The 23,905-nt window shown below is 42.8% G+C and overlaps 1 protein-coding gene across 9 annotated transcripts in view; it reads right to left on the bottom strand.

Annotated features, from left to right (window-relative positions):
- LOC144769399 (protocadherin alpha-C2-like) overlaps positions 1-23,905 on the bottom strand; it is a 576,427-nt gene that overhangs the window by 211,940 nt on the left and 340,582 nt on the right. For 6 of the 9 annotated variants that reach the window (XM_078653461.1, XM_078653464.1, XM_078653462.1 and 3 more), the window contains exon 2: positions 4,554-4,615. In XM_078653461.1, coding sequence (XP_078509587.1) covers positions 4,554-4,615 — 62 coding nt within the window. The remainder of the gene's footprint in view (positions 1-4,553; positions 4,616-23,905) is intronic. The other 3 variants (XM_078653463.1, XM_078653460.1, XM_078653457.1) reach the window with 1 other exon arrangement.

Raw genomic sequence — 23,905 nt, 5'->3', positions numbered from 1 at the left:
CAACTTCCCCATATTATATACATCATTAAGTACACGATCATTGAGTGATCAAACTGGGAGGTGGGTCTCATTCCAGACTACTGAGGTGAGAACAAGTTAGCATATGTGTTGCAAAAAAAGAAAGATTTGCATACCTAAGCACTTTGCCAATAAATTGATTAATTGGTTGATTTATTGATGCATTTAAAACAGTAAGACGCTAACGTTGAGAGGGAAAGGGAAGGTTTTAAGAAACTTTCCTAAGATGAGATGTTTAGTGACCAAGCTAATGGCAAGAGGAAGCAAGCTCGCAATGGTAGATGAACAAAAGACCAGCTACCCTTCTCAGTTCGGTAAATGTGGGAAACAGCCAGAAGTACCAGAGAAAAGGCTCTAAATGTGTGTATGGGCCTTTGATGACATAATTTGTTCTGAATATATTCAAGGAATTGACACGAAACACAAAACAATGAAGCCTAGATCTTTCAAATTCATTCGCTTGTCCAAAGACCACTAGTGAAACTTGTCAAACTGTGTTGAAACAGCTATTTCTGGAGAAAGTTCCTAAGAGAATCTGGTTTGCATCACTTAGAACAATCTGCAATCTGACAATAAAACACGTTGGGGGCCCTCAGAATAGCACATTAGCTTAACTCTACTATTCAAGGCAATGATGTAATACCTCTCTTCATTATCTCCTAAACCTCTGTCAGCGCTATGAGACCGAATGGTGATATGTGCGCTCTATAAAAACAAAATACATACACATACAAATACATACAACCTAGATGAAAAGGGACTGCTGCTTGAATAACGAGTCCATGGTCTTCAGGATCAAGAAAGAATGGATCTTATGCATGACTAAGAAGCATGAAGAAGGTGGAAACAACTTCCTTATATGGGAGGCAAAGCATAACTTGGAATCAAAAGTAAACTTCAGGTTACAAACTCTTGTACAAGAAAATGGAAGGGGGCCAAGATTTGAATGCCAGCAACTGAAGTACAAATGAAGGTTGGCACTCAGAATAAATGCATGTTTATTAGAGCATCAATGAACTGGTGCACAGAGGTGTAGTTGAGTGTATGTATTATATTGAAATGTCAATAAAAGGATGGTAATAAAAAGATTTATCAAAACAATGTAGCTAATCGATGCCTCAGGAGGACCAGATAATGCTTTGGGTTTCCCTGATAGCAATAATCTTATGCATTATGATAGAAAGGAGCATCCTTTATATTAGCATTTAAAACCTATGTATGATTCACCTGAAATTATAGTCTTGAGGGACATTTGATGGACATGAGGTTCTGCCAATATTTGCCTTCTCATAGAGCAACCATATGATTTGTGTTGGGTTATCGTTCCCACTCTGCTCTCCATTTACCTCTTGATAAACCCATGCAACATTTTGGTATTCCAACAATTAATTCTACCAGGTTGATTGTAGAGAGGGGTGGGCGTGCGCCAGGTAATGAAGTCCTGAGAATTGGTATAATGTTTCAAAAGCCTTTATTTCAAATCAATTAATTCACACAATATAGGAGCATTACACTCAGCCAACGTGTTTCGTTCTCACATGGAGAACTTCATCAGGGCTTAATTGAGGTGAGTATCTTAACGGTAATGAAGAATTGTTGCACAAAATGGCGCTCCAGATAAGTGCACTGGGAGCAGAGCAGGAAGTTCAGAGGGCCCGGTCCGGCCTATGATCAACGATTTTAGATAAATGAAGATAATAGAGAGAATGTACAAAGTTGGTGCTCCAGGCAAAAACACTGGACGCAGAACGAGATTTCCCAGGGCCAAATCCGGCCTCACCGATGTTGACTATTCGTCTTGGAGTCGCTGAGGGCAGATTTGTGTTGGGTTATCGTTCCCACTCTGCTCTCCATTTAACTGTTGATAAACCCATACAACATTTTGGTACTCCAGCAGTTAATTCTACCAGGTTGGTTGTGTTGCAGTGGTTTTCAATTTTGATTTGAGGCTCTCTCAGCTGGCCTAACACTTATCCTCCATGATTCTTTCTCATCTATGGTGCTTATGATGGCGGTCGAGCTGGGGGAGGGCATAAGGCCTAATCAAATCACCATCTCATTTAATCACTGAGTCTTTTGGTTGCTTCCAGTGTCTGATCTAAACCCACTCAGATGGGATGGATCAACCCTTTGTTAGTTTCTATTGGGAGGCAGAAAATTGGCCAGCATAAAGGCAGACAGTTTGAGAAGAGAAATTCCAGTCCCCTGGAAAGACAAATATGGATAGTAAGCTTGTTTTGTCACAATGGGAATGCTCACATTTGTCCACCAAGGGAAAAGTTATTATTTTCAACACAAATTTCTGGAACTTAAACTTAATTACATGCATCACTATTATCTTCCGACCACAAGTAAAACAAAACACATGAGAAAGACTCTGGAAGGGTTTGTTTAACCAGAGGTAATATGAAACTGCTGATAGTTCAATCTTGTTGAATGGCTGTAAACAAATCCTTTTCTGCAGATGAGGAAAGTGGGTATAGTCACATGAGTCGCATTTCTTTTTTTATATAATGAGCTTCTTGGCAAAATCTGTACTCTAGGGAGCCGTTGTAGAAAATTCATTTTTCGTTTAACAAGGCAACTTTTATTAACTGTGACTTCATTTTCACTTGAAGACAGCCAATCGCTGGTTACACAATGATTGAGAACCTGCCCCAATGATGACCTCATGGTGCACTTTAGGCCAAAGAGCCAGTTTCCTGAGAGATGTCTTGGCAGTGAATAATAAATCCATCAATAAAAGAGTGGTATGACGGTTTCCATCTCTGATCTGTGGTACACCCCAAAATCAATATAAATAACTTTACTTACAAAAGCAATGTTACCACTGTATTTCTGTTAAATTGTGGGATTGCTGTATGCTTGCTTCTTTGCTCCCATGGGTCAGATCGATCACTTTTTGGTGTTGAGCTCTACCTATACTGCTGGTTAGGATGTTCTTAAATAAGTGATAAAGGACCCTCTGCTGTATATTATAAGCATATTGTGAGCCGCTGAGGAGTTTCATGGCCACATCGAGGAACGAGGCAAAGTTCTTTTATAAGGTCATGGAACTCCGGGGTGACTTGCCCTATCCTGTTCATGTATGTCAGAGGGTATTTTATTATATATAATAATGATCACACCATTTCCCTTCCCACAAAAAAGCTTAAATCTTTGGTGCCTTGCTCTTTCATGTTCACTGCAAAAATAAAGAATAAATGCAGAATTTGTGTTACAAAATAAAACACACTAAAAAGCAGTCGATAATTTTAGCAAAAATCAGTTTATTGCTCAGGTGAAATAATGTGGCTCAAATTGTGTAGAAACATGGAGACATTTCGTCTTTCCTGTAATGACCTATAGCTTACAAAACAATAAACATGTTGCCATAAACATCTCGTCTCTGGTGATGAAGTTTTCTTTTCAGAAAAGATATCCGAAGAGGAAAAGTCTGTTTCCATTTTCCTTGTTTGAACTGCAGCCTTAATAATGCTGCCTTGTCTGCCTATCACCTAGCCTCCTGTTATGTTACTTCAACTTGTTAAGCGCACGAATACCCTGAGGTGTCTTGGCGCAGAGACAGTAGACACTGTGAATAGTCATTTACTACAGGTGACCAGTCGTCACAAATCGACTGTACTAAGAAAATTAGATATAGGCTTTTATAAACCGACTCCTGGATCCAATCTATCATAATGTAATAACTCACACGACAGTTCTCAAGCATTATCTGAAGTTTGTACACCGATTGCACACATTGTTTACTGTGTCACAGTGTGATGCACTTCACTAGCATTCTTAATATATTTGGAATTACCTGCTACCATTGGTAAATTAGTAATCCTGGAAATCTGCGAACGTATTTAACTCTTGAAAATACCTATTCATTAACAAACGGGTTTCATTGCACCACAAAACGTACTTTCCTATATTATTTCTTGCAGCTCATTTAAAAAGCTCTTGACCTGATCAGTTTCACCAGCCTCTCTACTAGTATGGACCTCATAGGTTAACTACTGTAAATCACAGATACTGCTAAAAATTCATATTTACAGTGCACAAATGCAGCCATGTGCCTGCTGCCCACATTTGCTCCCTTTCCGACCCTCCCACTACTAACCTTTCACAGATCATTTCCTTCTCTAATCCTAGGTCTCCACTTTGATCACTTACCAGGGACATGTTAGTAGCCTCAACACATGGCACCACGCCAAGATCTGTGTGTTTTTTCCATCTTGGCACTACTTTACTTGAATACCCTCACACTCGACCTAATAACTATCTCCACCCTGAGCACCTTCGGGAAATTCCTTATCCATCGCTTTCTAACGCGAAACACCCATATTTCAACTCTCTAACCCATAAAATCCCAGCTTGCTCTTTCTGTTCATATATTTACTCCGTACACCACATGCAACAATTGCTAGTTTTCAAGAATTCTCTAGATCACTTTTTATAAGTTTTTTATCCATGCCTTCTGTAGAGAACCAGAAATAAATACCCAATTTTCCATACATATATTGTAGAAGTGGTTTCAAAAGAAGTCATACCTTTGTACTCCAGCTCTTAGGGACGCTGAATAACGCCAATCTGGATTGGGATGTTTTGGCTGCTGAAAGAACAAATGCATATTTGTGTTAATGCCAGAGTACAGTTTATGAATAAATGCCAAATGACATTACACTAATGTGTTTAGTCAGTTCCAAAATCTATAAAAATCATAAACAACAAATTCCAGAGCAATAAACAAATATTCTAGTTGTACATCTTCCCACAGCTGTCAAAAACTATATCTTCATACACCAGAACAGTCCTTCTAGACAATTGAGTGTAAGTTTAAACAAAAGAGAAAGATGTTGTGACATTTTTTTTTCTGGAGCAAATATCCCAAGATATTGAAATTCATCAAATATATTGCCGGGTTCCTAGTTTCTGACAGCTAATCATGAGTCAACATTCATTCATTCATTCAGAAAAGTAGCAAGTGTACATTTCTGCATGCATAAATATAATGCATCAGTGCACGTGTACGGAAACATTTTTTTTCAGTCTTTCCAAATAAAGCATTCACCCCTGGAAAACAACTTTGGTTACACCCACCAACAATTACTGGGATGTTCCTTCTTTTTTTATTAGGGTGGATTTACATCTCCTCGAGAACAGGAAAGTTATAGTTGGTCTATGCTGGAAAACTACCTGAAAAATGTTTGTGAAAGCCAACACCATTTGTGACTACCAACAAGCTTGTAGATTGTTGATTTCATCCAGTAGCGGCCGGTTGTGGGGGGAACTTACCTTTCCTGCAGGTCCCACGTCTTCTCCGCTCCTGTTCTCCTGCCTCCGATAGGAACAGGAAGCAGGCAGCCAGGCTCCCTCACCTAAGCCAATCGCAACGCTGCATTGGCAGCGTTGTGATTGGTTGGGACGGCGCCCAGTCAGTGGCTAGTGGGGTGGGCATGTTCTCCATGCAGGCTGCAATGAGGTGCTGCAAACACATCATTTAAGTGGGTGTGTTCAGATGAGACAGGATGTTAGAAACCAGGAAGTTAGGTATTTTAAATCTTCCATATCTTACTTTCATGAACTATTTTGAGATTAATGTTAAGTATCTGTTCCAGACTTTTTTCATTGTTTAAAATGATCAGGGTCATGATCTGTAAGGGTTTGCAATGCAGCCTGCATGGAGAAGGGCAGAGTGTGCATGACTAGTTTGGGAGGCCCGAGAGGGCCGACCACACAGTTTTTGCACACTCAAGAGAGGCAAACCACTCCTCCCCTGCCCTGCACGGACTGGATAGAAGCTCTGCCCACCTGCAATGTGCAAAGCAAACATAAAATGGTAATAACTAAAAGTTATTACCATTTTATGTTTTGGCTTTCTCACATTGCAAGAAAGCAGTGGGGCGATGCTCTTCCGTCCTAGTGGTGGAGCTGCCCTTGTTTTCACCACCTTTTAATTGTGCTTCTGCTCTTAAATAGCCCCAACCCGACTCTGCGAAGATATATTCTAACACAAGAAATTCCATCAAGTAGAAATTCTATATGGGAGTAAATTCATTTTCATTTGCAGATTTAAGTTTTGAAAGTCACAAATTTGAATTTACAATGTAGAGGAGACGTACTATTTGTACAAACAGCTCTGCGACTCTGGCCCATAATGAAACAGTTTGCTGCAGCATGAACACTAATGGTACAACTGACAACAGTAAATATGACCATGATAACGAAAACCCAATATTCTCAATGTGAAATGTTAATTGGAGTAAATTTCTCTGGACAACTGCATAAAATGATTTACTGTCATGATCAAAAGTAATATATTTATATGAATAAAATCAATCATGTAAGAGTAGTGTGTTGTCTTATAACGGATGCTCCTTTGAATCTGGACAAAGCTAAATCTCTCTGAAGAGCTCTAACTAGATCAAAACACAATTTTCTATTCATCCTAATTCTATTCATCCTAATTCTACCACGGGAATCTGTTCCCACTGTAAATTTACACTTTCTAGTCAGGAAGGTCAACTCCACCCTGTTAAAACCTACAAAATGTTTCTTTTAAATTGCCGTTCATTAACCAAACATGCTGTGCAAATGTCCCTCTTGTTAGAGGAGAATGATCCCGATGTAATATTTTTAACAGAGACATGGTTGAAAGATGCCTCTGACACTGATATTACTTCTATTTTACAAATGGGATACACGTTGCAAAGGCAAGATAGACCAGAAGGCAGAGGAGGTGGCCTAGCCATTCTTCTAAAAAACCACTACCTCTGTAGGATTTCATCGGCCGCCATCTCTAACTGTGAGAGTATGCTCTTTACCTTGGACTTTTCACCCACAGTCTCATTCTCTGGTGCTCTTATTTACCGTCCCCCCAATCAAATAGGCGAATTTATTGATTCACTTCAATCTAAGATAGCCGACTTAGTGGTTAGTAGACCCTATTTCTCGATATTAGGGGACATAAATATTCATTTAGATGACCCTAATAATTCTACGGCTAGGGCATTTCTGGACAGTCTGGCAGCTCTTCAGATTGTACAGAAGGGCTTTGAACCCACCCATGAAAAGGGCCATCTCCTTGATGGGGTACTTAGTAATGATCATAGACTGGAAGTAGGGAGTCCACTGCCTCTTACATGGACAGACCACTATTTAATACCTATACAGTGGACACCAGTTATGTCACTACAGCCCTCCCCCCGCACTATCCTACAAGGGAGGGACTGGTCCAAAATTTCTTCTGATCAATGGGCCAATGTGCTCTCCTTTGCTCCCCCTCCAAATGAGACAGACCCGGCATTGCAGTATGAGAACTACAACAACTGGCTGTGTTCAGCCCTGGACTCTATTGCACCTATCAAAGCCCTCAAAGAAAAGACTAAATCTAAGGATTCGCCTTGGTATACTCCCCAACTTAAAGAACTAAAAAGAGTGTGCAGGAAACTCGAAAGAAATTGGAGGATTTCCCGTAGCAATATAGACAAAACTATTCATCTTGAAGCTATCAAACAAAACAAAGCAGAAATTAGATGTACTAAAACATCATACTTCGAGGAAAAAATTAAAACCGCCTCCAACTCTTCTAGAGAAATTTTTCGGATAGCTAAATTCCTGATTGATACCCCTTTGATTCCTCCGGACCCTAGTAAAGCTCAGGCTCGCTGTGACAGTCAAGCTGAATACTTTCATAGCAAAATACAGAAAATTGCCTCTGCTTTTGAACCACCTAACTTATGTCAGGACACAGGAACCACCTCACCAAACACCAGCACTCCAAAATTAGAAGAGTTTCCATTGTTGGATACTAACTCACTTGGGGTCATCATGTCGAAAATAAAATCCGGATCTCCTGCGGATCCTGCTCCCCCCTGCCAGTTAATAACAATTGAAAACACCATCAAACCAGTTATCCTTAATATCTTGAATGCTTCCATTACCACAGGCTTAGTGCCCACAGCGTGGAAATGTGCCCAAGTTAAGGCTCTACTGAAAAAGCCCACCCTGGATTCTGAGAATATGGCTAACTACCGGCCTATTTCTCTCCTTCCGTGGGTCAGTAAACTTTTAGAAAAACATATTAACACGTCCATCACTCAATTTTTAGAAAATTATCATCTTCTCCACGATTCCCAAGCCGGCTTCCGTCCCAAATTGGGAACTGAGGCGGCTCTTTTGGCGGTAACTGAATTGGCCAGGAAACAAATGGATCAAGGCGGCACTACAGCAATCATGCTGCTCGACCTTAGTGCCGCTTTCGACACTGTCAACACCAGCATTCTCCTTCACCGCCTCTATAAAATGGGAATCTCAGGGAAGGCCATGCACTGGCTCCAGTCTTTTCTGGAGAGTCGCTCTTTTAAGGTTGTCGAGGGCACTACCCATTCAAAATGCTGGCCCTTGGATCAAGGTGTGCCCCAGGGCTCTGCTTTGAGCCCAACACTTTTTAATATTTATATGCAGCCTTTAGCTGATATAGTGCACTCGTTCGGCCTTGACATAGTGACGTACGCCGATGATACGCAATTAGTCGTATCTATGAATCAGGCGGACTCCTCTTCTTCTAACTTAAGCAACTGTCTAGTAGCGGTTGCTCAGTGGATGGCTATCTCGCATTTAAAATTAAATGGCGAGAAAACGGAGCTTTTGATGCTAGGCAACTCAGCCATTCCCAGCCCTCTCCCGGACTGGCCTTTGTGTATGGGGCCCCCGCCACAACCTAAGTCCCATATAAAGAGCCTAGGCATTTGGCTGGACACTAACCTTAACTTCCTGCAGCAAGCTACTACTCTGTCCGCCATATGCTTTGGGCTCATGCGTATGCTGAGAAAGGTGTTACCACTTCTCCCTTTCGAAGCTCGCAGAATAATGTTGCAAGCCATTATTCTGTCCCGTTTGGACTACGGGAACTCCCTATACTTAGGGGCTCCTACCTCCACAATAAGGAAGTTGCAGGTGACACAAAACGCTGCAGCCCGCCTCCTATTAGGCCTCAACAAACGGCAATCAGGTACCATGGCCCTGAGGAAACTGCACTGGCTTCCTATCAAAGCCAGAGTGTTGTTTAAATCCCTGTGTATCATGCACAAAGCCATGCGGAAGACCGCCCCCACTATGATCTGCTCCCTAGCTGAACCCTACCTCCCTCACAGATCTCTGCGTTCAAGCACTGCCTTTCTAGCTACTGTCAATAAGATCAGACGCACTAGATGGGGTGGACGTTCCTTTTCCTGGAATGCTGCTAAGGAATGGAACTCTTTGCCCACTCTCCTTCGCAGTGAACCCAACCTTTTAAAATTTCGGAAGGATCTGAAAACCTATCTGTTCATCTAATCTCTCCTCCCTTCTTAATAGTATGACGGTACATAGCGCTACGAGGCCTCCGGGTTGTTTGCGCTTTATAAAACCCGATTAATAATAATAATAATAATAATAATAATAATAATAATAATAATTATCCAGGGGTGCTTTTAGTTATTCCAGTTTGGCTTAGATGGTATTTTACCAATACACAACTGTAATAAATACTCTGCCTGAAGTGGTGCAAGGCTTTTGTCATTTGTCAGGTCAGTGTGGTTGGTACCTGCTAATCGTATGCTTAAAGACTTTGCTGTAAAAATGGCAAAGGCTTTGTCACTCTCTAGCTCAGCGCGGATGGCACTGTGCTAATCCCATGCTTAAATACTCTGCTAAAGAAACAGACATTTGAGTTGAGCAAATTCAGTGTTGCTGGTGTTGTAGGGTCATCTATATAAAAGATCTGTTCTCCTCCTAAACTTGGGAACTACCCAGAGTTCACCATTTCCTTTTTTGCATATATATTTCTATGCAAACTTAAACTACACAACATTAGAAATTATAAAGTTATAGTTCTAGCTTAACCTTGAAAAGTTACTATAACACTCTACATGTACTGCTTATATCCTGTCATATTACATCACTTATACCACGTTCAAGTATAGCATTCAAAGCAACACTCATGACATCTGAAATTACAATCTATGAGCACTGTGCACAGTAAAGGGGCGAGTTAATGTAGTCTGTTCATTTATGTGTTAGCACACCCCAACTTCCTCAACCAGCTCATGTCTTTGCTGTTCTTTTAAATGAATATGCCGAAGGTTCACCTGAGGGGCTGAGGAATACTGGTGCAAGGAGGATCAAGAAGTATTCACTGTGGGGGAAGTAGTGTAAATATCAATAGTAGTACAACACTTTTCATTTCCACATACGAGGATTATCAAAAGGCGTGAAATATTTAAACGGAACGAAACTAAAGTCTAATGAACTGGAGGAAGTTATTCAGCATTTACAAAATATTTGCAACAATGTTATAGTTGATTTAGATATTTGTCTGTCTGTAGGCACTGTAGTCAATGTGGCTTTTCCGCCGGGTCAGCTAAATATATGATTCAGACTATAAGCACAGCAATGCAGTGCAACTTCGAGACATTGATGATTGAATCTTTAGCTGGAGTAGTGGCTTAATTGCTCATTTATTCATGGACAATGTCTCTAAACACAAGATTAGGAGAAGTGTGGCTCACCGATTAGAGCGGCAGACCCTGAGGGAGAGGTCTGGCCTGGGACCAGGGTTCAATCCCTGTCGCGGCAGGGTCTTGGGCTCAATGTCCTCGGACCCGATAATTCTCGCCTCGGTACCTACTCTAATCATGGGTTCCACTCTGCAACTCTGGGCAATAGCTTGCTTAATCTCCACACCGGCCCTGACAACGCTAGGATGCCTGGCTTTACCTTGGGGGTGCCCAGGAGTGGACACCTCACAGGAACAGGCCAGGAAGGGTTCCACAGCGGTATTCATACAGCGCTTAGAGACCCCTGGGTGATAGGCGCTATACAAGTGCAAATTACATTTACATTATGTCATTCTCAAACTGCCGAGAGTATGAAGCAATCACACCATCTCAAAAGACCCTCCATACTTGATGAGAGTCAAGATGATTTAGTCAATGCAAAAGCTATGCTGACCAGCCACGTTGCAACGCATGGTGAGATGGCAGGCGTCACGGCAATAATATATAGTTAGAGAGCTTGCATGTTTTGCTGAGCAGCGCACAAAGAGCTATTGTGGAGTACCACTTCAGGATCCATTTCAAAATGCACGTCCCCAGCTGCATAAACCTGCATGCATTAGTGCCAGAGCCTTAGATTTGTAGCGCTCCTTCACATCGAGCCAATGACAAATTGCCATCAGTGGTATGATATGTTGCCTATTATTTACTCCTGTAATATGGTGAGTCATTGCACTCTGAGAGTCCAGCATATCTTTAGGAGGATGACTGGCACACTCTCGTATAAATCATGGTGCAATATTCAAGGTTTCAAATTGTGTTCTGAGCTGCGGTTCATATTGCCTCTTTGGAGATCACCTTTCATACCCCCTTTGGTGAGTAGTAGAATGTTGGTTTAAACTCCTCTACCTGGAAGTTAACAATTGAAAACCTAGAGTTCCAGCAATGACCCAAGGTTGGGCTTTGTCTTTCATACAGAAAAGCTTGGCCAGTTTCAAAGTAATTTGAGTCACAAGAGCACATGATGATCTGGCGTCTACACGTGTGAGTTCCAAGCGGCCTAGTACAGCAGGGGCATGCAGTGTATATAAACAAGAAAAGAGAGGTTAAAGTCTCAAAAAAGCCACAGGGACGAAGCGAAGCAACTGGGGGAGCTCACACCCTATTTGGGTGGAAAGGAAAGCCCTCACACACCGACCTAGTCAGTGTCATGCTTCATCATTGGGCCCCACCAAAGAGGCCGAGTGCCTCTTTGGTGTGCTACGACGCCAAAAGACTGCGGAGCTGGTTGTGTGGAAATGGGCGTGTTGTGAGGTTTGAATTAAAGATAAAAAGTGTCTAAAGGGTATCTGCAAAAATGTTTAATAATTGATCCCTAGGACACGGATAAAAGGTTTATGTGTCTGAATTTAGTGCCAAAGGTAATGGATTGGTTAATTCAGAATCTACATTAGTCAGTCAACATGTTTCAGCCTTAATGGTGGTATAAATTTACCTAGGCATTCATCAGGGCAGGATTAAACCCCGGCGGTATGGACTCTCTAATCGTCCACCCTGACATGGGGGCGTGAGAGTGAAAAAAATGAAAAAGGTGATAAAGTGCATAAAAAAGGTGGAAGAGCAGAATGCTCATTCCAAAAAATACTCCTAGTTGCGGAGTTTTTCTGCACCTGTGGAGCAAAAAACACAGACAAACACAGAAGACATACAAACAATTAGTTGTAAATATGGGTCATTGCGTTTTGTCCAGGGTGCTCCATAGTTGTGGCATAAGTTGTGTTCCCAAATAAACACTAGAATTAACACCATCCATATAGCCCTATAGGGATGATACCACTAGCTCTGGGAAGTGAAGTGGAAAAAGGGTGTTTTAAAACGCACACAATGACTAAAGAGGGGTTAAAACCACGATACAAGTACTCCATAGGAGAGATCAATGGACCAAAGGTCTGTGACCCCACTGAAAGGTTCATAAATTCAAAACATATCTCACTTTAAAATATGGCGCTAACTGCACCATGGGTCTCGGGAGGGGGGTTGGAGCGTACCTGGCACATCCTGAAATTAGAAAGCAGAGGCTAGAAAAGCACAGAATCAGGTTTAACTTAGCTCGATCTTGTCGAAGTAAGCCGATCCTGGTAGTGGAGTAACTCACGCCCTCAACGCTCTCAGCCTGCTTGTGCACCTTGCATAGCCTCAAAACCGGACCCCGACGATGGAAATAGAAATAAAAATAAAAACATTTTTGTATACTCACATCCCTTCCTTTTATAATGTGTGCACAGCTTAGAACCCTGCATATGATACCCTCGCAGTGGCAGTATCGTAGCGAACAGGTTTTCTAATTTGTTAAAAGCCTAGACATCTTGCCCCACGATGTATGTACGGTATTAGGCATTTTGGCATCTAATGGTTGTAATAACTCCCACTCCTTCATAATTCGCTCATCCCAAGCTCTGCACACCTTTGGCACCCCGTGTATTTATTTGGGCTCTGGGTTAGCTTTATCATGTTAAACACCAGGGTTAGTTTCACCCTTTTATATTCAATAGGTCGGCACCTTAGGACTCAGTGCATCCCTTCATTTAAAAGCTAGACAAGTCTTAACATGTGTTGTTTCGGAACATCGCCCCAATGGCTGACCTTACTCAAACATCGTTTCTTGCATTGCTAATGTTAGGATCGATTAAAGCTTGTTATCTTGAATCCGCATCCCTATTGGTTATAAGATTCAAGCGTCTTTGTGGAGACACGCCGCGCCCCTTCCACCAGGGCCGGCGCGCTCCAGGACTCGTTCCGACGCGAGACACGCCCACCCGGAAGAGTGCGGAAGAACGAGGAAAATTTTTTAAACCCGTTCACCGGCCCCGCTCCCCATCGTCGGGGTCCGGTTTTGAGGCTATGCAAGGTGCACAAGCGGGCTGAGAGCGTTGTGGGCGTGAGTTACTCCACTACCAGGATCGGCTTACTTCGACAAGATCGAGCTAAGTTAAACCTGATTCTGTGCTTTTCTAGCCTCTGCTTTCTAATTTCAGGATGTGCCAGGTACGCTCCAACCCCCCTTCCGAGACCCATGGTGCAGTTAGCGCCATATTTTAAAGTGAGCTATGTTTTGAATTTATGAACCTTTCAGTGGGGTCACAGACCTTTGGTCCATTGATCTCTCCTATGGAGTACTTGTATCGTGTTTTTAACCCCTCTTTAGTCATTGTGTGCGTTTTAAAACACCCTTTTTCCACTTCACTTCCCAGAGCTAAATGGTATCATCCCTATAGGGCTATATGGATGGTGTTAATTCTAGTGTTTATTTGGGAACACAACTTATGCCACAACTATGGAGCACCCTGGACGAAACGCAATGACCCATATTTACAAATAATTGTTTGTATGTCTTCTGTGTTTGTCTGTGTTTTTTGCTCCACAGGTGCAGAAAAACTCCGCAACTAGGAGTATTTTTTGGAATGAGCATTCTGCTCTTCCACCTTTTTTATGCACTTTATCACCTTTTTCATTTTTTTCACTCTCACGCCCCCAGGTCAGGGTGGACGATTAGAGAGTCCATACCGCCGGGGTTTAATCCTGTCCTGATGAATGCCTAGGTAAATTTATACCACCATTAAGGCTGAAACATGTTGACTGACTAATGTAGATTCTGAATTAACCAATCCATTACCTTTGGCACTAAATTCAGACACATAAACCTTTTATCCGTGTCCTAGGGATCAATCATTAAACATTTTTGCAGATACCCTTTAGACACTTTTTATCTTTAATTCAAACCTCACAACACGCCCATTTCCACACAACCAGTCTTCTGGAGTCGTAGCACACCAAAGAGGCACTCGGCCTCTTTGGTGGGGCCCAATGATGAAGCATGACACTGACTAGGTCGGTGTGTGAGGGCTTTCCTTTCCACCCAAATAGGGTGTGAGCTCCCCCAGTTGCTTCGCTCCGTCCCTGTGGCTTTTTTGAGACTTTAACCTCTCTTTTCTTGTTTATTTACATTTAACCGGGGACTAAGAGAGTGTTCCTGAATCTCCCTGCCTCTCCCATTGTTATTCTGCATGCAGTGTATAGTCTGTCAATATAAAAACATACACCCGTAATCCATAGTTGATCACAGGTAAGGCATAAATGTAAGCCAACACGGACTGAGGCCAGAGGAACAGCTTGAGAGATTCCTCACTTCATTGTATATGGGGAAGCCATTGAACAGTCATGTGAAAAATATAAACTCTGCAGAGTCTGTCTCATAATGATTGACTCCATCTAGCCAATGAGTCTGGTATGATGGCCAAACACCACTGTGCCTTGCTCTACAGATTTACTCTCTCACGTGATAGGAGTCTAAAACTGAAGAAGTGAGTGCACCACTGACGGAAAGCTCAACTTTAAACCATAACAAACTCTTTTTAATGGCAAACCCGTTTGTAGTGGAGCTTACCACTGCAGGTGTGAGATTTAGGTCGCTATTTCTACTTGGGAGGATTGTAGCGCTGTTTACATATTCGATCGGTAACAGCAACTCTGCATTAATAGCCAGCTATTTTATGTTATTTAAGAAACTTGAAACAGCTTGTAGTAGGCTCCAAAGAGTAGTGGAGGGGTTTCAACAGAACATGGTCATGGTAGCCGGAGCATCTCAAACATGAGGTCAGGCATACAGAGTGTGAGTGTGAGTGTGTACAGATGAGACAAGATATTAGTAACCAGGATGTTACTTATTTTAAATGTTCCATATTTTATTTTCATGAACTATTTTCAGATTAATGTTATGTATCTGTTCCAGAGTTTTTCGGTGTTTACAATCATTAGGGTAATGATCTGTGAAGGTTTGAAAAGCCAATAGAGGGCATTCAGAATTTGATAAACGAATTCCAATCCTCCATTCAACACTCCTGTGTTTGCAATCGATTAGCGAATAGCGATTGAAAAAGTTATGTTTGCAAACAGTGTAAAAATCATTCAACCTTTTACTCATAACTGCAATCTGTTGCTTTTATGCTCTCGTTTTCAGAATATTTGGTGTTCACAATCATCTACTGATCATCAACAGTAAACTGTGTCTGTGTTAAAGGGCGTTGGTTTATAGTAATGTAATTACAGAATTGCTACTGTTTCTGTATATTTAATGATCTCCTTTTTACAGTTTCACCATTGTATTTACTGCACGCATATATGTACACATACACACACATGCACACAAGAAATACTATATATGCAGATGTGCGAGTGTTTTATGCTATTTATTACCATTTGTGAGTGTGGGGATGGGCCAGGACTCACAAGAAGCGGATCCTCAAGTGGGTCATGATACTCCTTACTCAACAATGATAACTGTACACTTCCCATGTCACTTTCACTCACTTTGTTAATAAAATGCAATCTGACCTTTGCACTGTCGTAATGAATGAGTGACTTATGTTTATTAGTGCATTTGCTCTAAGTAACTTGTTATAAATTGCATTGTATTGTACCCTGGACCAACCTGACACCACCTATTTTCTGCTAAACTTTGCCTACTAGTACACATCCACCAAAAGGGTCAAGTGGGAGACCAATTTTCTAACCCAAGCTTAGTGTCCTAGTTAACATAGAAAAACAGACCTCTCACCTTTTATAGTGCTTTTTGTCCTTATGACAGCAAGGATACATGAAAAAGCTGAAAATGGCATGCATTGAAACATACTGGACCCTGTTCCCTTCATATGCCCCTCCAGTGGACTGAAAACAGTGACTGCCCTATATGTAGATGCGGCTCCTCCACTATGGTTATCTATGGCTAGAGTATAGCAAAATAAAATGATAATAACACAGGTTTATTATCTTTTGATTGTTCTCCATAGGGCTGAGTCTAAGGGGCTAGTCCATTGGGATGACGAGCATAGGAGGAGTGGTGGGCACTGATGCTAAGTGCGCATGTGGGTTTTGCCAAACTGACATGTGCACTGAGATGTCTCCAACCCAAGCTGTGTTGCTGGGTTGGAGACAGCAGGCAAAGGCTCACAGTCTCTCTGGGAGCGCTACTCCAGGGTGCTCAGGCCAATCCTTGTGCTTCTCCCATGCTGCCAGCAGCATGACAGCAATGTCTGGATTGGCCGCAGGGGTGAATAGGAGCCTCATCCTGGGCTGCTGTGGAGCCAGAAGAGCGGCGAAGTGGCGATCAACAGGTAAGTTCTTTTTATTTGTATGTGTGTTGTTACTGTCATTCCCCCCACTCCCCACCCACGCTGCCACATCACTTTTCCCAGATACCAAGCCACTCCTGCCTAAATAAGCAGGGACATTGGCTCCTGTAGGAAAGGAGGTTCACTGATAGACCAATGCAATACCAAAGATTACTAATTGAGAACGGGTCAAAGCCTCCTGTTAAATGGCCTCTACTTTTATGAGTACTATGAAGCCATTTGTACATGGGTCACACTCAGAGTTAGTACTGTCATCCAAGGATGACACAATGTGGGTTCTTTTGTTAGTATGATGGCACTGACCATGCTTTCTGGAAGTTTGCAATTTAGAGATTCATCTGCTTTGTGAAAGATGTCAATAGCACCTTAGAGTAGCTAATTTTCACTGACAATAGCAAAGCTGATGTAATAGAGTTGCCACTATTACAGAAATGGTTTAATTCAATTTTACAGCTATATATGTATTACTGGCTGGCTATTATGAAGTTGTGTTTTCTCACTGCCAAGGCAATTATTGAAACTTGAGGTTTCACTCAGTTAACAGTCAGGATCTTGTTGTCCTGGATAGTGATGTAGTTGTAGCTGGAGATGAGGGTTTGTATCTGATCTTTGCAGTGGCGGATCATCCATGGGGGCGTGTGGGCGCCGCCCCACTGCTTTCTCGCCGTGCGAGAAGGCAGAAACAAATAGTAGAGAACTACCATTTGTTTCTGCCTTCTCGCACGGCGAGAAAGCAGAAGTTCCTGTTTGGGAGAGTGGGAGGGGTTACTCGAGGGCAGGGGGAGTGGCTTTCCCACTGTTGTTAATACTGTCTGTTTGGGCAGCCTGAGAGTCTGTCCAAACAGACAGTATTAACTGTATTAAGAACAGTGGGCAAGCCGCTCCCCCTGCCCTCGAGTAGCCCCTCCCACTCTCCTTGCTCTCTGTATGCTGCAGCATACAGAGAGAAATGACGTAGGTAGGGCAGCCAGCCGAACCAATCACAGTGCTGTGCTGTGGTGGAGGGGAGGGGAGGGAGGCTGCCTGCAGCCTTCCTGCTGCGTGACGACGAGTTAAGCCCCATGGGAATTTCAAACAGGACGGCGCCGCGGGAGTCGGGACTTGAAGGCGGGAAGCGGAGCCTAAGGTAAGTTAAGTTTGACTTATAAATGCTCGTAAGTGGTGTGAGCTCTGAAGAACTTGGGCTAGTAGCGCCATTTCAGAGTCTCTGTAACTTTAAAACATTGCAACTGCGTTACTGCGATCAACAAAAGCCAGATCAATAGGGAATGGACGGATAGTCTATTTCACACACAAAAGGGTGATCCTGCGTGGTGCACTGCTTAAAACACACACTTGACAGTACCAAACGTGACGGATCTCTCAGTGATGCATGTCTCAAAGCTGCACAGCTGTCTCATCTGTAAAGGTAATCTGCAGCTCACGGGCCGCCCGTTTCCTTACATGAACGTGTCGCCACGAACCAGCCGTGAAGAGCTCATTGCAGAAGTGCCCACCCGCGTTCTCACTGAGAAGAAACGCAGATCTTACCACGTCACTGCGAGACAGTGGCCCGGAATTTAAACAGCTGCACTGCCCCCTCGCACATCACATGCGTTCAAGGCTGCAATTCGTGGACTGGGGCCTACAGTAGCATGGTCGGGGGTAACAGGCTGCCTTAATCCCCAAGAGTGGTTTTAAAACTAGCATTTCGCTGCAAAGTGAAGCGCTGCCTCCTGCCACATTCAAAGCACTATAATTGTCTGCTTCCACTTATGTAAAGCGCCCACCACCAGATAGAAATATTTGTGCGCTGCAAGTACATGGAGGAGGTGATTGTGAAATGGAGTAGATGGGCATGCCAGCTTATTTCCCTTAACAATATTATATTTAAAAAATCACAAAGCATCATTTGCACTTTTGCTGTACGATGAAGCATTGCAAGTCTGGCAAGGGTGCCATTTGCTATCGAGTGTTTCCGCCCACACGGGTTTAGCCATTTGTTTCAGGACCGTGATTGAAGCAGAAAAATGCATTCTAAAGTGCAGTCAGGACTCGGGGCTGGTGGTGTGCTGTTCTTTTATAGTGAAGAGAGGAAACAAACGTGTATTCATTCTGCTCTGCTGTAATGCTCGGTGAAAACTTTTGTGTGCTGAGGTTATGTGATCTGAAAGTGTACTCCGTTATACTGCACTTGTGACTTGTTGTACCAAATTGTAAAGCAACCATTTACCACAAAAAAATAATCTTGGCGTTACAATGACATTTGGTTTGGTAAGGGTTGAGGGATATGGGCATGGGCAATAATCACTTCATGGTTTCTTGCAACACCCCAGTGCCTGCTTAGTCACCAGCTATGTGTATTGCTCCTATTTACTACCATGTTTCGGTACCAGGTGCGTGTCTTTGAATTGTGTAACCACCTCGATGAGTAACGTTACGTAGATGAAAATAAATTTTGCCCTGACGTGGTTATGAAGCGCATGTTTAACACTGTATTTATTATGTCAGCCAGATCCCTGTTAAGTGTAGTTTATTTGTCCCCCAGTACCTTTCCCTTGGCTCTCTGGCACTTGTAGTCCTGCATTTTGGAAAATAAGAAATGCTATGCTCACTTGCCAGTGGGCCCTCTTCAGGAATTGTTACGCCCCCCCACTTTAAAATGTCACCAGCTGCCACTGGATCTTTGAAAGCCACGAGACCCAGGGCTGGAATCCAAATCACCCTCCACAGTGCAGGAGGTTGCGACTAGAATGGTAGAATGGCACTCTGTGGGGAGGGCTGATTGGTTTGTGTATTTGGATAGCACAAACAAATAATGCAAACTAGGTGCCCTGTTAGGTCACGGAAGCCCATAAGGCTCTGAAAGTAGCCTCCGAGCATGCAGTCTGCCATGGAAATGCCAGAGTGTCACAATAGCCAGTCTGGCCCTGTTGAGAAACAGTTCTTGTGTAGTGTTATAAATTTCCAAAAAATGTTAACATTACAGATGTTGATACAGCATAGGTAGGCAATGAATTGTATTGTGGCTGTAAGTGGCATGCAAACAAGATTCACAATTACGTGAAAGTCATGTAAATAGCTCTCCACCACTTTGAAAAGTCTCTTAGCCAGTGGTGTCATGCCACCAAAATCATAAAGCTATCTATAACTAACTCACATGCACACTGACCCCTGAAGACACCACAGGATGTGCCATCATAAGGACATTGCCCCTGATGACCTGCCTTGATACTTAAAAAAACAGCAGGTGAACAAATTGGAATCAAAAGTAGAAACAAAACAAGAGGCCTGAACAAGTGAGAGGTGGAAGTAAAATTGTAATCTGCAAAGTCACAAGAAGTGAGAAACATCATGTCAGTGAAGCGAGGCAGATTTCCGAATTTGCACAAATTCATCGAGGTGAAGTCTGCCCTAATGAAACAAGTTTTCCAACTGCACGATGACAACCCATGAAGTGGTGACATGTTGTGGGTGGAAAATACCAGAGAGAGTACCAAAAGAGAGGGAAGGAGCGTAGACATGGCTTGGGTATATAAGGTGGAGATCTGAGGTTGGTGCATGGGGCGCGAGAAAGCTCACCCACCAGGACCCTGTAGGGGACAAAGTGATGCGAGTAAATGTGCAGGGGAAGATGCCACTGACTGGAGATGGGGAAGGAGACACGCTAAAGGTGAGACATATGCCTGGCAAAGGCTGTCAAGCATTACCAGTCCACGCACTGCCTCTCGTGACTCCTTCTGACACCAGGTATGTTTCCTGCCATCGGAAAAGCCACCTGAAGCTGCCCTGGTTTTATGTTTGCAAAATTTGTATTACATAAAACTTGCAAAGTTTTTTAAAAGTTCAAAGTTGCGAGTCACACCATTCCTAACTTTGCACACCCTGTCTAAGGTACCAAAAAGTAAGTGGCATACTTCTAAACAAAATGAGTAGGCAGATTAGTTACATCACAGCGGTGGCATAGCAGTCCACAATGGGTGCAAGCCGCATCTGGCGACAGCATCCATTCGCCACCCCCTAAATAGAGACCCTTGTCACCAGCAGTGGACGCTGAGCAGTTTAAAATCGATATTGAATACACACAAGGCTGGAGGGAGGACAGATGGATGTGATAGTGCTTCACTCCACTGCTTCTAACCCTAGTACTGGCTGTGAACCATTTCAAGAATTCAAAACAACAGATGATGGACAGAATGCAGAACAATGACATACATTCACCCCAGTACAGAGATCTGGGCCTAAATCCATCGTTCAGACATGGCCATATGCAAATCAGCCTTGACCCTGTGCCTCATGGGAACAGTCCAGCCCGAACTGCCAAGCCATGTCTTTCCTGGACCGGAATCAAGCATCCTAGGACTGGTTTCTGGCTATCAGCTGTCTTCAGCCAGGATAGCTTGACTCCAGTGGTGTGGAGAGCACGGTACTCATGTCTGAGCATACCCATCCCACTCGGGGTGACAAATGCAAAACAACAGTTGATGGACAGAATGCAGAACAATGTCATACATTCACCCCAGTACAGAGATCTGGGCCTAAATCCATCGTTTTTTGCACTCCACACCACCCCAGTTCAGACATGGCCATATGCAAATCAGCCTTGACGCTGTGCCTCATGGGAACAGTCCAGGGTCAAGGCTGATTTGCATATGGCCATGTCTGAACTGGGGTGGTTTGGAGTGCAAAAAAATGATGGATTTAGGCCCAGATCTCTGTACTGGGGTGCATGTAGGACATTGTTCTGCATTCTGTCCATCAACTGTTGTTTTGCATTTCAAGAATTCGCCATCAATAAGTACCGATATGGAATTAATATCTAACATCTCCAGGGCTCAGTGGGTGGCTCAAAATATGTTCCGCCTGTATCCATGCTTTTTATACTCTTCTGCTGGCAAGGTTGTTTCGGTACAAATCCTGCATGTTTATGCTTTTAGAGATGACCTCAGTTTGACTCCTTTAATGCAGGGTTTCACTGCATAATGCTGCACGCACCATCAGCTCCCGTCCGCCCTGTTCTTCTCGATGGGATGTGACAGGCAGACATGTACCCATCCTTTCATCGTTTGCTTTACAATACTGAATATTAAATAACATAAACCCCTCATGAGCTCGAATGAAATATTTTCTAGGCCATGAACAACTTTGTTATTTTTTTCTTTGTAATGAGATTGCTGTAAGTTGAAAGGACGGGAAGCAGTGCGGGCATGCATAACCCAGATTCCGCCAGCAAAACTGATCACTGATGCAAGCCCTGCTTGAAGTTGACGCCGTTCAAAGGCGGGCTGGGCTGCAGTGGCACGAGAGACTTACATTTCAGGAAGGAAGTTCATGATTATTTTACCTCGTGGCACAATTTATTTCAAACCACAGTCCTACATTATCTGCTTTATACAATCTACATTGAGGCGAGATTTTTTTCTTGCTGATGTTAAATGTGCCTGATCAATTCTTCCCTAGGACTCTTGAAAACTGCTCAGCCTTGCTTAATGTCCAATAAAGATTTCTGCCAGCACAGCAATTAAATTCACATTAACAATTTCACTTCTCTCCAGCACATATCCTGACACAGCACGAGAGCAGAGTTTTAGGCTTCCAGCTAGAAGCAAAACTATGAAACAAGGCAGCTTGAAACGAGTCCTGAAAAGATACACAGAGACGTTTTAATGCATGGGCAAAGTAGGATATGCAATTGCCCAGGACCCCTACCTTCAAAGGACCCCCTCTCAAAGTAAACCTCCTCGTTCACCCGTCTCTATTTTATATCTGTATCTTAACCTGTTTTCTTCTGTATGCCTGCTTCTACTACTGGCTTGGTGTCTCTTTGCTCAGTGTAATCATAAGGAGTTTTGGGGCCTCTAGAAAGACACTTTCAAATGCTTTTGTTTGAAAACCTGTAGCGCCAAGAAACTGCATTCGGGTGCAGACACACACTGCTATAATGGCACTGAAGTGGCATCTGGGTGACCCTGCTTCTGCAGGAGGCCAGCTGCCAGCACGGCTCACACCGTAGACAACTAGGTGTATGGCTTGCAGTGTACATAAGAGTCAATTTAGACCCTCTTGTGCTTCCTTTTTTTAATATAACAAAATAATTATGTTATAATAGATTTTACCCGTGAGCGTACCTTTCTCATTTTTTGTGTTAGCTTTTTGAGCACATTTCGTCATGGACGTCTGGGTAGTGACATTATGTTATTTTATTATTTCGAAGCATCTGATGTTACCTTATGGCAACACATTTGCGTGATATAAAATGAATGCATTATACTTAATTACTGCATAGAATGTGCCTTTAAATTCCAGATCGTAAAAATACATATATAATTAGTGATTCTTTTGCCTATAAGTATCTCACAAGCACACATCCATCATTGCTTGTTTCCGGTAAGAAAGAAGTGCCAGCTGTGTGAGAATGAGAGGCCACATGGCTAGTTGGGTAGAGACAATAGCTTTGTTTTCAGATCGGGTAGCAGGGCAAGATATCCAACAACAGATCTAACAGCAAGGGGGAGACAATTACTCAAAGAGAGATTAGACATGTTCACGTTCTCGCACCTCATTTTCGCCTTAGAAGAGCAACGAATTGGAAGAGGGAGGAAAGGTGAGAATGAAAATCTAAACTGAGCTTTCAAATGAGAATTAATTTCTGAAGGGTGCTGCATGCGCTAGACCCTGAGCCCCATTGTGCATTTCTCTGGTAGCCAGAGGCGGACACAGTGATGAGGAAGTTGTGGCTAGTCTTCATGACCATGTTAGAAGAGTTGAAGTGTTCTCAAAAGATAATCACTGGGAATCACACTAGATGAGAACCTAGACATGAAATCCCACATTAAATTAATGGCAAAAAACGCCCGTTTCCATCTGAACTACCTAAGAAAAATTAAATCATTTTTAACGGAGACGGATCTAAAACTAGCAGTGCAATCATTGGTTATCTCGAGGATTGAATATGGGTGTACAACGCTAGCAGGACTAACAAAAATCTCCACAGCACCATTAAAAGCATGCCTCAATGCAGCAGCAAGACTTATTACAGGAACGAGGAAATTTGATCATATCTCCCCTCACCTGAAAGCTTTAAAATGGCTACCTTACGAAGCCAGAATACAGCTAAAAATGGCATGTATCACCCATAAAGCGATTCACTACAACACACCGAGATACCTCGCTCAGAAAATAGAAATTTCAGGAGGAAAC

Source organism: Lissotriton helveticus, chromosome 7 (assembly GCF_964261635.1).
Source record: "Lissotriton helveticus chromosome 7, aLisHel1.1, whole genome shotgun sequence".
Lineage (NCBI taxonomy): Eukaryota > Metazoa > Chordata > Amphibia > Caudata > Salamandridae > Lissotriton > Lissotriton helveticus.
The sequence above is the reverse complement of the archived record's forward strand: the minus strand, read 5'-3'. Positions and strand labels throughout refer to the sequence as shown.